The sequence below is a fragment of the Ailuropoda melanoleuca genome, chromosome 15 (genome assembly GCF_002007445.2).
Source record: "Ailuropoda melanoleuca isolate Jingjing chromosome 15, ASM200744v2, whole genome shotgun sequence".
Classification (NCBI taxonomy): Eukaryota; Metazoa; Chordata; class Mammalia; order Carnivora; family Ursidae; genus Ailuropoda; species Ailuropoda melanoleuca.
The window spans coordinates 70,759,543-70,772,859 of NC_048232.1; the positions used below are offsets into that span (position 1 = coordinate 70,759,543).

The 13,317-nt window shown below is 36.8% G+C and overlaps 1 protein-coding gene across 1 annotated transcript in view; it reads left to right on the forward strand.

Moving 5' to 3' along the window:
• The window catches only part of MYBPC1 (myosin binding protein C1), a 72,158-nt gene that overhangs the window by 13,183 nt on the left and 45,658 nt on the right, over positions 1 to 13,317 (forward strand). Inside the window, exons 4-10 of the mRNA XM_034643674.1 lie at positions 2,861 to 2,899; positions 3,419 to 3,454; positions 5,044 to 5,154; positions 6,672 to 6,820; positions 7,158 to 7,275; positions 8,949 to 9,000; positions 11,068 to 11,124. Of these exons, the coding sequence (XP_034499565.1) occupies positions 2,861 to 2,899; positions 3,419 to 3,454; positions 5,044 to 5,154; positions 6,672 to 6,820; positions 7,158 to 7,275; positions 8,949 to 9,000; positions 11,068 to 11,124 (562 nt within the window). The remainder of the gene's footprint in view (positions 1 to 2,860; positions 2,900 to 3,418; positions 3,455 to 5,043; positions 5,155 to 6,671; positions 6,821 to 7,157; positions 7,276 to 8,948; positions 9,001 to 11,067; positions 11,125 to 13,317) is intronic.

Below are 13,317 nucleotides of genomic sequence, written 5' to 3' on the forward strand. Positions count from 1 at the left end.
TTTCTTCTCTACTTTCCAGGCCTTCTTCTCTGGGAACTTCAGTTATTTCAAGAATCATTTTTATGGTTTTACAAATGCTATTTTCCTGTGACTTAAAGACAAGTAAAATTCTGCTTTGGTAAATTTCCCTTCCATGAGCTAGAGGAGAGAGTTGCTGCTCTGGTCTGTGGTCTTCAGATATGCTGTATTCTAAGGAGCCAAAAACAGATGTTTTTCATCATCACGGTAGTCACCTGTAAATAGAAGGAAAGAAAATATGACTTACATATCGTATTTTGTGCTTTGTTTTGTTTGAAAATATTCTTTGAATGATGCCATGCCTTTCATATATGTGTTGTTGAAGTAGGCACAACCCAGAAGAGCTGGATATTCAGTTTCCCTTCTAGGAGTAGAACCGGTTTTCCCACAGTAAATGAGAACAATTAGGCCTTTCATTCTCATCCAATTCAACCAAATTCAAGCAGGCAACTTTTCCAGAATTTAAGGTCAGGATCCAACCCCTTAACTGCGTTTCCCAATCTAATGGGATGCTAGGACCAAAGCTACTTTTCAAAGGGAATCAAAAACTTTGCCCCTGGTCAATTATATTTTCTAGCACTTCAGTAAATTTGAAAATGTAGGTATGATGAATTGCCAATTGAGAAGCAGTTGCTGTTTGGAAGTACTGTTGGTCATCCGAGTATCATTTCATGATACCTGTGAAGCACTGCTTTAATCCGTGGTGACTTCATAGTCTCAAATAATTGGAAATGTCCCTCCAAAAGTTTTTTTTTTTTATTTTGTTTCAAGTTTTTATTTAAATTCTAGTTAGTTAACATACAGGGTAATATTGGTTTCAAGAGTAGGATTTAGTGATTCATCACTTCCGTCTAACACCCAGTGCTCCTCACAATAAGGGCTCTCCTCAATGCCGGTCACCCAGCTGGCCCATCCCCGGCCCACCTCCCTCCATCATTTAGTGGACTCTGAAACTACTCACCTATCAAATTTTTGCTTAACAAGTGGATTCTCCTTTCATTTTAGTTTTATGAAACTATGTAAGTACTCTTCTCTCAATCATTTTGCATTCCAAACAATTAACTCAATTCACTATGCGCCATGCTCAAAGCAGACAAGCAACCACAAAACCTGCCTAAAATGAAGTGTTCAGTTGACTCAAAATGGTTCTAGCGTCGACTTTACATATAATAAAGAAGCTGCTTTCTAGGATTTGGTTGAGGTTTAAAGATTCATTTTCAAGAATTCTGACAGGACTTGGAATCAAGATTCTTTTATGTATTTCAGTAAATAAAAGCCTTTGAATCGGTTATAAGAATAAAATACTAAATACTGAATTAAATGCGTGGCAAATAATATAGAAAAATCTCAAGATATTTTATTTTTGGTTATGTAAAATTATGATTATTTAACAGTGTTCTGGAATAGCTCAGACAGAACTATACTTCCCCAAATGCACGATTTTGTGGAATGTAAATGGATGTTCCAGGAGAAAAGGATAGAAAAATGAACGAAGTTTGGGTAAGACTAACTGCTGGGTCATTTTTTTGTCTCTACCCCTCAATGCCAGAGCCCATTAGCACACAGAAGTCTTTGTGATATGTTTTAGTAAGTGCACACCCATACAATACAGTAAAATACACGCATTTAACTTTATTTAGCTTAGCATTTTCCAAGCTTCTTTGACCCCAGAAAGTTTCCTCTGAAGAATCCCAAATCCCACAGTGTTCAGGGAATCCCCTCTTGGATTTCAAGATATGACATTAAGTTTCTTTACATATTACATCCGTGATTTTGTTAAAAAGTAATAAGACATATTCCTGGTTGGCAGTTTTAGAAAAGAAATTTCATGCTAGTAAATAATCTTTGCAGTAAATATTTTAATAGATTATATAAAAATGTGCTATTTTACCTCTTGTCAGGAATTTTTAAAAGCATTTAAAAATGAACAGCTGTGTGCATGTGTTTTCTGTATCCTATTTTATATAGTCATATAGGTTTGTGTTTTGAAATTCACAACTATTCTAATATTTTAAGCACAAAGATTATTATTATTTACACTAACATTAATTTTTATGCTTTGGGAAAGGAAGAGCAGAGATTCAGATAACACCAAATGCCTATTTAAGCATCTAAAATTTATAAAGACGCTTTGAAATTCAGACATTTTAGAAAAGGAGACTATTCAGTGCTTCTGCATATAAATACTATAAGGCATATTTTGAATTTTACAAATGCGCATTCATAAAGAGTGAAAAAATATACAGCATTGGCCAACAAAAATATAATCATGGGAAAATGCTCTCAAAGTTCCTAAAATAAATATTGGTAAATTTAGCAAGTATGATGCGTTTATTTATTTTAATGTAGTCAATGTTGCCTTCTGTCTCCTAAATATAAAAGGGGAATTAATCACAAAGTTTTCAGGGGCAGAGGAGAATGAGTTCTCATTCGTTTATGCTTTTTTATGTCTATGTCCAAATGACTGTGAATTATGTCTGACATTGACTTTAGTTACAAAATAAGAACTTGAAAACACTTCTATTGTTGACTTTGTCAAGGTTTGGTTTTTAGCATTAATTTTTTTCCTAACGTACAATCACGTGAAACATTTGCACAAAGTTTCATTTCTCAATTTTTACACTTTCACTGGATTTCTCTATTCTCTCACCCATTTACTTACTTATTTTTCTCTTTGGTCTGAAATATTGAGTTTAATCTTTCAGGTACTGAGTCTTCTAAGGCTTACTCATCAGTGCAGTGTTGTGTGTGTTTTCTTCTCTTTTTCACCTTTCTCTTTTTGCAGGATACTCAGGACAAAGTCCTTTTCTTCTTGACTTTTTATTCCTATTTCTTGTTTCAGATGAAGAAGAAGCCTCCCTGCCTAGCGCCGTGCCTCCAGGTTAGGACAATTCCAACCCTTTACCCCACATTGTAATTATTGTTAATTGACAGTAAAGAGAAAGAAAAGGCAGAGAACCTTGATAAGACAGTGTGCAGAACAGGGGCACCAGGTTTTGCCCCTGCCAACACCAGGGGGGAAAATCTTGGCTTTAATGGTGATTTTTATTTATTTATTTTTTTACGAAAGGAGAATTTCTTTGTGAAATAAGATTAGTAAATCTTAGATATAAATTTTAGGGACAAAAATGTTTGTCTTCTATTTCCAGCTATATACCCTTATCCCCCATTCTTCAGATATTTGAATTCTTTTATTTTATTATTGTTTCTTAAATATGACACATACTTTTTATAGATGCTTTCATAGTTGAAGCTGTACTGATTTTCCACCCAAGCGGACTCTAGTTCTTTCTCCCCATCATGAGGAGAGACGGGGTTTGGGGGAATCCAAGAAGGTTGAAGTCAGCTCTCCATTTTCACTCCTTGCCCTTGTAACATCCAAATCACGCTTTCCTTTCAGGTGTGGGTAGTCGGGCCCTGGAAAGAAAAGATTCAGGTGAGCACTCGCCTGGAGTAAGGCGTCCCGACCCCATCCTAATATAGTCACTAATGACCTCATTTCTTGAAGCTGTTTTGATTCTAATCTTTGTTTTATTCCGTTTGTAGCTTTTTTCCCTAGCCTTCTTTCATTACGTATCTTCTTACAAGAAAACTAATGTGTTGAGAAATAATTAATTTTGCATGACATCCACACACACAAATACAGGAACTTAACCACATATACCACAGATTTGTGGTTATTATAGCTATCATTTTTAACATTTAGCAAATATACAGAGATTAAGAAACTGAAAATGTCCATTTTGGGAATGTGGTGAAGTTAGAGAATAATTCACATTTCCATAGAACTTTATTACATTTTATAAAAGCCTCCAAATACATCTTGTCAGCAATTATTATAATTCATTCAACAAATTTGTGTTGAGGGCCTCCTACAATCCTACTGTGGGCCTTATGGACCAGGCACTTTTGCAGGTACTTGTAGGTATAAAAAAGAAAAAAAAAAGTGATACAAGTTCCTGTCCTCGTGTTACAAATATGAGTGGCCACAATTCATTATACTGTGAATTTCACAGACATACACACACCCCAACCCCCCCCACACACACATAATCATGTGACTACATTGTATAACTTCATTGTGAAAATGATGACCTCCATGGATAGCATGATTGATACATGAAAACTAAAATAACTAAATGTATATTTTCTTCTTTTCAAGAAACATTAACAGAGAGTTGGCACCCATGCATTTTTTTTTCCCAGTTACTAAGTGGCTAAAACTGAACTTCTCTACATTTAGCTCTTGGAGACAGAGGGAATGTCTACAGCTCTCTCTCCTGCCTCCTCACTGGAGGTCACTGCTGATTAATACCAGCTAAGCGCTTGGAGCAACCTAGAAAATGAAAACAAACTTTACTTTCAGCTTCTCTCTCTCTTCACGGGAAAGCCTCAAAGAGTTGATTTTTCTTTTTCCGTTTCTCCCCTCTTGCAGGATTCAACTAGTATTCTTGAAATTTGTGCCTTGCAGGCCATGATCCGTTACTTAATTGCCAAACTATGGCCTCATTTATACAACCCTAATGGAATCATCTAATCATATAACAGCAAGGAATCTAGAAATATCAGGCCAGGTTTGGCTGATGATCCTTCCAGTTGACCAGCAAACTGACTTATCCCTTTAGTCTTTTCCAGTTCTGTTGTCGTAGAGACGTGGCACGCTATAGTCATTCACCTAATATGACATAGTACTGCCTTAATATGCTTTCCTGCAGAATGGAGAAACAAAGAAACCATGGCTGCCAACAAACACAGAGTAATAATCTACCTGAAAAGTTTTACTATTTCTAGGAATAGAAAATGTTCTTTATCCCGTGATGAAAAAGACATCCCTGTAAGAATGGGAATCTGTCACTCTCTACTGATGGCTGCAGGGGAGATGGATGGAGAGAATGATGTTATATTTATCCAGGTTTATTAGACAAAGAAAAGCTTCAACGTTGATGAGAACAACAAACCCAGGTAAGTCTGCCTAAGAAGAACTTGGCCCTGAAATGATTCTTTTCCTCCTTTCCTGCTCATCAGAATGGTCTATTGGCGAACCACCTGCTGGGGAGGAGCAAGACAAGCAGAATGCCAATTCCCAGCTGTCCACCCTGTTCGTGGAAAAGCCTCAAACAGGATCAGTGAAAGTTGGTGAGCACCAAGCATTAAGTCTTGCTTTTTTTTTAAACGGAAGTGAAACTCACATTGCATAAACTTGACCATTTTAAAGTGAACAACCAGTGGTTATCAGTGTTGTGCAACTGTCACCTCTATCTAGTCCCCAAACATTTTCATCACTCCAAACAGAAACCATGTACTCCACTAAGCCATGACCCCCCCGCCCCGTCTCCACCCCTCGACCCGGCAACCAGTAATCTGCTTTGTCTCTGTGAATTTCCCTGTTCTGTATATTTGATATAAGTGGAATCACATAATGTACCACCTTTTAAGTCTGGCTCCTTTCCCTTTGCATAATGTTTTCAAGGTCCCTCCAAGCTGTAGCATGAATTGGTACCTTATTCCTTTTTATGGCTGAATACTATTCTATTGTATTTATATACTAAATCCTGCTTTTTATAACCCGAAAAGGAGAGCGACAGCTATAATTTCAGGAACCTTCAGCACATAGTAGTTGAGTGCCTGGATCCTGGAGCCAGGTTGGGTTCAAATCAGTTTCCTCTTCTGTAAAATTGGATACTACCTGTGAAATACTTTGAACAGCATCTGGCATATCTTAAAGCTCTGAGCCAGTGTTTGCTGTCATTATGACATGCTCATTCCATAAAATGATTACAAATCTTCATACACACTGTACGGTACTGTGTAGTATCTCAGAGGAAACTAATGGGACAGAGGGCTCAACTTTGGAGATATTCATTCTGAAAATATTGATTACACACCCCCTGTTTTAGGCACTGTGCTGAACACTGAGTACAACATGTGAGCATTCAGAGCTTACAGTCCTAATGGGAGGAACAGACAAGAAATTAAACAAACAGATAGTCATAAAAGCCAAGTGCCATGAAGGAAATAAAGAGGGTGGTAAGTTAGAGAGGACTTGGGGGTCCAGGAATTTTGATGAAATAAATTTTTATAAGGAATATATTGTGATCAGAACAAATGAGCACATAGCTGACTGACTATATTCTAAAATTACTTCTTTCAGGTCTAGAATACAGAAGCACACTGCAGGTACCTGGAAATATTTGCTCCCTTGTGTTTCTAGAAGATACCAAAGTGCTGGTCTAGAGTTTTTATGTCCTTATGTCCAATCAGTCAATACAAATAGATAGGCAGGTTGATTTCAGAAAGATTAGTTTCATTTAGTCATATTTAGTCATATAAGTCCAGAATCCCCATCATCTTACTTAATAAAAAGGATGGAAAAAATCCATACGTTTGTGAGGCTTTCCATTTTTATTTCATGTATATACGATAAAGCCACACAGTGACTATTTCCACTGATTAACCCATTTCTCCTTTTCTGCCTCATAAACCTCAAAAGCAGAACAAGTTGGAGTGTCCTAGGGACTCCTAGAGCAAGTTTTAAAAAAATCAGGGCACAACTCCAGTTACATCATAGTCTACACAGTGCAATCCCCTGTAACTCCTTCCAAAACAAATGGCAAATTTTAAGCCACAGCCTGAATCACTTGTGCTTTTTCTAGGTGAAAATATCACCTTTATTGCCAAAGTCAAGGCTGAAGATCTTCTTAGAAAACCCACCATCAAATGGTTCAAAGGGAAATGGATGGACCTGGCCAGCAAAGCCGGGAAGCATCTCCAGCTGAAGGAAACCTTCGAAAGGCATTCTCGGGTATGGCCCTTAACTCCTGATGCCAGGGGCTTAGCTAGGCCGTTCCTTCTGTGTGGAGAAAAGGTCATTTTCAGGTTCAGCTTTGAGAGATTTCAGTTCCAGAAAAATTCTCTAGATAAACCATTTGTGGTGTCTACACTCAAGCATGGTTGCCCCGCTGTGCCCAGGGCCTGGGAAGCACACTGACCCCTCCTATGTTGAAAATGCTGGGCTGAAATGCCCAGATATAGAAACATCTTTAAGCCAATGCTGAGGAATTTTGAAAATCATCAGAATGTGATAGCTTCTTCCTGTGAGCAAGGTGGGGCTGAAATGCGCCTGATGCGTTTCATTGCAGGTATATACATTCGAGATGCAGATTATCCAGGCCAAAGAGAACTATGCAGGAAACTACAGGTGTGAGGTCACCTATAAGGATAAATTCGACAGCTGCACATTTGATCTTGAAGTACACGGTAAGAGAGTCTTCTTGTCTGGATAGATGTGGTTTTTTTCATGGCGTATGAGGGGATAGAGGAGAAGTTCATTTAATACTATCAGATTTTGAAAATAAAGTTTTCTTTCAAACTGTGTGTGTTTCTGATTGTGGTAGCCTCAGGAAGCCTGCTGAGTTTGTTGTTATGAAGTGATTTTAAAGTGGAATTTCAGGGATGTTACTGCTAAGTATCTCTTCCCCATGCTACCCTATACTCCTTCAATCTCCCAGACAAGGGCTGGTGCCATTTTTTCTTCTACTGAACATCCTTATTTCATTGGGTCCCCTTATCCCACCCGAGTTTGGGAATAATTTCAGATGGTTCAAAGATGTCAGGATACCCAGGTGGAAGGGAGGATTTCTCTTATAAGGACTAATGTCAGCTGGGGAAGTTCTCCAGCCGTATGTTCTGTGTACTGTCCAGAGTGAATTTAATAGGAGTAAATGTAAAAGTGTACATGTAGATTGGGGGAAAAAACCACTTTGATAAGGATACAAAGAGAAAGTTGATTCTGGCAGCAAAGATCATAAACTTAGGGTAAATCTGAAGTGTGATAAAGCTGCAAGAAACAAAGCTGGTGAAATGTAATGCTGGGCTATTACAAGTGGTGTAAGACGGAGGTATAGGAAATAACACTACTCTCTGAAACATACTATTTGTTCCACATTTGGAGTTACATCTTTGGCCATGGTCACCACACATCAACCTGGATCTTTTCTGAAGTACGGTACCCAGGAGGATGAAGAACCCAGAAACCACACCCTAGTCAGCTGAACGTAGTGTGAAGGAGGCCAGGCATACACAACTCATAAATAGGGGAAGTGCTGTCACACAAAAGCGTTTCAGACAAATTAGAATCTAAAGGTAGGGATTATGAGGAGGTGAATTTTTTGTCTTTTTTTTTAAGATTTTATTTATTTAACAGAGAGAGAGAGACAGCAAGAGAGGGAACATAAGCAGGGGGAGTGGGAGAGAGAGAAGCAGGCTTTCTGATGAGCAGGGAGCCTGATGCAGGGCTCGATCCTAGGACCCTGGGGATCACAACCCGAGCCAAAGGCAGACGTTTAACAACTGAGCCACCCAGGTGATCCAACTTTTTGTCTTAACTTTAACATGAGCTCTTTCATTAAAGCTCTGTAAACAGCCTGGGAAAGGTGTGAGAGCTCCATCTCAAGAGATGTCAAATAAAGGCTGGGTGATCATGGAGGTGCTCTAGAGATTTCTGTATTGAGTGGGAATCCGGTGCTGAGTGGTGCCTCTTCAGCCTGACCAGGCATCTCTGAGAATCACCTGAAGGGCTTTGGAAGAACATTGATTTCTTGGTGCCCATCCCTGGTCTACTGAATCAAAATCTCCAACAAGGAGATCAAGAAATTGATTTTGTTTTTTAAGTTCTTCAGGTGATTCTAGTGGGAAGGCAGGTGGAATGACAACTGGATATGGTAACTCCTGCTGTCCCCACATTGATTCTGTGTGAGGGAGGATGAGGTATGAGACCTCAGTGGCTCAGCCATCCAGGAGGAGAGCCATCTCCCCTCCCCCTTTACCTAGTGTTCCTTCCATCTGAAGAATCCCCACAGCCTGGAAAGGAACTGAGCACAAAATTGCCTACTTAATGGGTATTTATTTTATTGTTTTCTTTCCTTTCAAAGAATCTACCGGGACTACTCCAAACATTGACATCAGATCTGCTTTCAAGAGAAGGTAACTTCAAAAGGGGAATCTAGGTAGCTTTTGTATAATGTGCAAGTGAGTGTTTTCAAAGCACACAAGCACACATTGCCTTCCTCCACACTCTGTATTCCAGAGAGAGCACCTCTCATTGTAGTCAAATATACCGTGTACCCAAAGGTTAGTGTTCTAGAAAAGCCAGTGGTTTCATGTCAAATCAAGTATATACTGATCATTTTTTAGAATATTCTTGTCACAGGTGAAGCTCCCATTTTTTTAGGTTTCACGGTTGCCTTATAAAAACATACTCTTAATGTCTTCACATGTGGCTTCTTCCTTAATTGTATTATTTTCCACCAGATGACCAAGAAGGATATATAATAATATAGCATCAGTTAAGTAATGTCAGAAGACTTTTATTTATATTGCTTTTCATTTAGAAATTACTTATGGAGCTATTAAACCATCCAGGAAACCACAATTAAGTAACTACTTACTGAAGTTAGCGCCCTTTAAATATTGGATTACTAAATGAAAGACCACTGAGTCTGCTAGAATAAAGAACACTGGAGAAAGACAAAATATAGATACATATTTGATTTATTTTGCAACTGCCAAGGTTTAAAAATTGGGGATGGGGGACAAGGAAGAAAAATGAAAAAAAAAAAAAGGTTCGTTGTGAGAAATGTAACTAGTCCCTATTATTTTACTCTGTGCACTTAATTTTTCCATAATACAAGTTCATTAATGAAAGCAAATATTTTGTTCTTCTTAACACTGAATCTACTTCGTTTTGTTGAATAAAGAAAGTCATCCCCAACTATTATAAAGCAATGATTTAGTCTGTTAATAAAAGGCATATTTCTCTCCTAAGTTATGAATAAATGAAAATTTTAATTGCTTTAAAATATATTAATATTACCTGATCAATCAATTGATAGTTTTTAAGTCATAACCTTAAGTCCTATTACTTTTCTTCTACCTTCCCTTCACCCCATGTTCAGCAAATGCAAAGGGTCCAAAAATATGCTCATCCAATGTACAAGCATATTCTAGGAGAGGGAGATATAATCTACTAAGTTTTGTGCTTTAAAACAATAGAAATGGGTTTACTTCAAAAGGTCTTCTCTAAATACCTGCCATTAAAGAAATTTTGAAAGCACATTATTTGAGTTTAATTCTTATAACTTACGTGTCATACACGCTGTTTTTAAACCCGCAGACTCTTTTCTTAGAAACCATAACTAACATTTGTAAAGAGCAGGAAACAAAATCTTCATTAAAAAAAATTAAACGTGTAAGTATGTATGTGGTGCCATTTAAATGTCAGCTCCATAGCTTCTCTTTAGAGTTTACAAGAAATCATGAAGGTGGCTGCATGCCTACTTTAAGATGCATTTCTCAATAGGAAAGCACGCCTAGTAAAGGGCTCATCAACAATTCAAAGACAGATTTTTGAAAAATAGATTTTAAAAGGTATAACTATTAACAAGAGAATGAAAAGCTTATAATGATATCCCTTTTAAACAGAAAGGAATGCATCTTTTAAAAAGCTCTGCACCAGCTCCATTTTTACGTTATGTTGGTATCACATTATCTGATTCAACTATTAATGGACACAAAGAAGTTACCTTTGAATATAAGCTTTGTACTTATATCTTTGACACTGGTATACTTCGTCCTCCAAGCCAATCTCTGACAGAATAACAGAGATCAGCAAAAGTCCTTTGCTTTTTACATAGGTATGTTTCTAGAGCCCCCAACTTGGAAAAACAAAGTACTTTGTGTTGCTTGGCTTAAGAGCATTTGTGTTACTCTGTTTTAACACAAATCCAAGCAGTTTTATATATGCAATCTACAAAAATGTGTCTTCTGAAATCGTAGAGTAACACAAGCTCCTCACGTTTACTTTTCCACAAGTACGTGCTCTGAACTTTAAAATGTCACTTGTGTGAAAAGAAATAGTTTGTGTTGATTTAGTCCCATGACTTGTGTGCCAGTATAAAATTGCATATACATTATATGTAGAGTGTTTGGGGGAACTGTTGTGTATATGTCTCCGCACTAAACTCAGATTTGCTTTTCTTTTGTTAATGACAGTGGAGAAGGTCAAGACGATGCAGGGGAACTTGACTTTAGTGGTCTCCTGAAACGTAGGTGAGAACCGAGTGATGGAGTGAGGCGCTGTGGCCTGGAAATCTTTTAGACACCCATTCAGAGAAGTCAAGTTTAAAGTGGATGTTTTTTGAAGAACTTCTCATTTCCTAAAATGTGTTTGCTTATAGACTATAACACAGAGTCGACTAAGAAAGAGACAGAGAAACCACTGCATACTAATCTGCTAAAGATTTTAGCTGATGCTTTTTAACCTTCTTTTTAAATCTTTCATGAGTCTTCACATATTTTCTTAGTTGGGGATGAGGAGATCTGAAAACTGAGGCAGAAGACCTAAATACCCAAAAGTCTCTGATTACTCTTAGGATTTCTATCATTTCAATCAGGATTCTTTGTCATGATCAAATAAAGCCTTTATTTTCCTGCTTTTGATATTTTACCAAAAAATCAATTTCACAATTTGGTAAAAGTCTCTGCAGGTGTGTATATATATATATATGTGTGTGTGCATATATATATGTGTGTGTGTGTGTGTATATATGTGTATATATATATGGCAGATCGACTTGAAAATAGTATTTATGATTAGCTATATTCCATCAAATCTGAGACATAATTCATTTGAATATATACCTGTATTTCATAAATCACTAAGCAATGAAAAAATTGCCCCAAATAATTTATTATGTATGATACACTATTGATTATAAGATACATCTTTATTTAAGATGTTTAAAATGTCAAAAACTATGCATTTTAGAAGAGATAAAATATAGTAGTAACATGGAAATAAATATTTAGTATTATCATTCACCCTCCCTTAATATTGTTCTCTTACAATAAAATTTATAGATTTTATTATGGATACTCAATACCTAACCACCTGAAAGGATTTCTGCCCATATGTGCATATATATATAATCATATATACGTGTTCATATATATAAAGCTATATATATGCAGATATTTACTATAGTGCAACAAAAAGAACTTGATTTTTGCTGGGATTTTATTTAAACACCCAATCTATGAATAAATAATAAAACTATGATTCTAAATTAATAGTATATAATATTGATATTAGTTTTCATTTCGCTTTTCAGGTTTACTTTTTATTACTTTTAGTGCTTTCTATGGTTACTAAAGAAACTTAAGTGTAAATATGCTTCACAACAAATCACAAATAGTAATAAAATGGTCTTGTGTCCGTTCTCAGTTTAGTTGGATGGCTTTATCCAAGTACTATGAATGAAAAATTCCCCCAGTTCTAAGTATTTAGGTTGAGAACAGAAATATTAACAGGTGCAATTTATTAATTACCAATGGATATTAGCCAATCAAGAGACCTTGGCAGTATCAAATACATCTTTCCCTCTTTAGATACTTCAAATAATCATTTGTCTCAATAATATTTATTCATTCCCCAAATTTATTTAAAGCAATAGTATATGAAGTGACCCTCAGTGAACCTTACCCTTCCTTATCCTACAGGTGAGAAACCAAAGACCAGAGATATCAAGTGACCTATCCCGAGTCACACAGTGAATTAGAGACAGGGCAGGGACCTAAATCCAAGTTTCCCTCAAAGTTAGCTCATTTCCTGTGACTCCACATAAGAAATACCACTCTCAATCTGTCTTGGAAGTTGGTGATTCAGTTTATAACGCAAACTGACACTTTGAGAAGAGAACATTTTTTTTTCCTCCTGCAATCATTTACTCAACCAGGAAAACACTAAATGCTTTCTTTTTGCCTTCTGTGTGCCAGTGCCTTCCAGTGCCTGGCACACAGAAAGGGCTGGATACACGTTTGTGGGAAGAAAAAGGTAGCAGTAAAAACATGAACATGGGTCTCAACTCTCCTAGTTACTAATCTCATGATTGTGTCAAATTACATGTCCTCTCTGAGATTGTTTTCCACATCTATAAATGTGGAGAACAAAAACTAGTTAAATCAATTATGTAAGAGGTTGGCTCATAGCACCTGTCAAATATTCACTCCCACCAAAATGTGACCCTTCCCTTGAAGAGCCTATATTCATAAAAACACACAATATACACATGAGCACACCCACACACACACGAGTCAATCAAGATGTGACACAATCGATCATTAAACCCCATGCTCTGATTAAGAAGGAAAAAAGAAAGAAAAAAGAACAGATTACCAGTAGTTTGCAGAGTAAAAGAAGTCTAATGAATGATCAAAATGAATAAAGAAAAAAATCATTAGAAA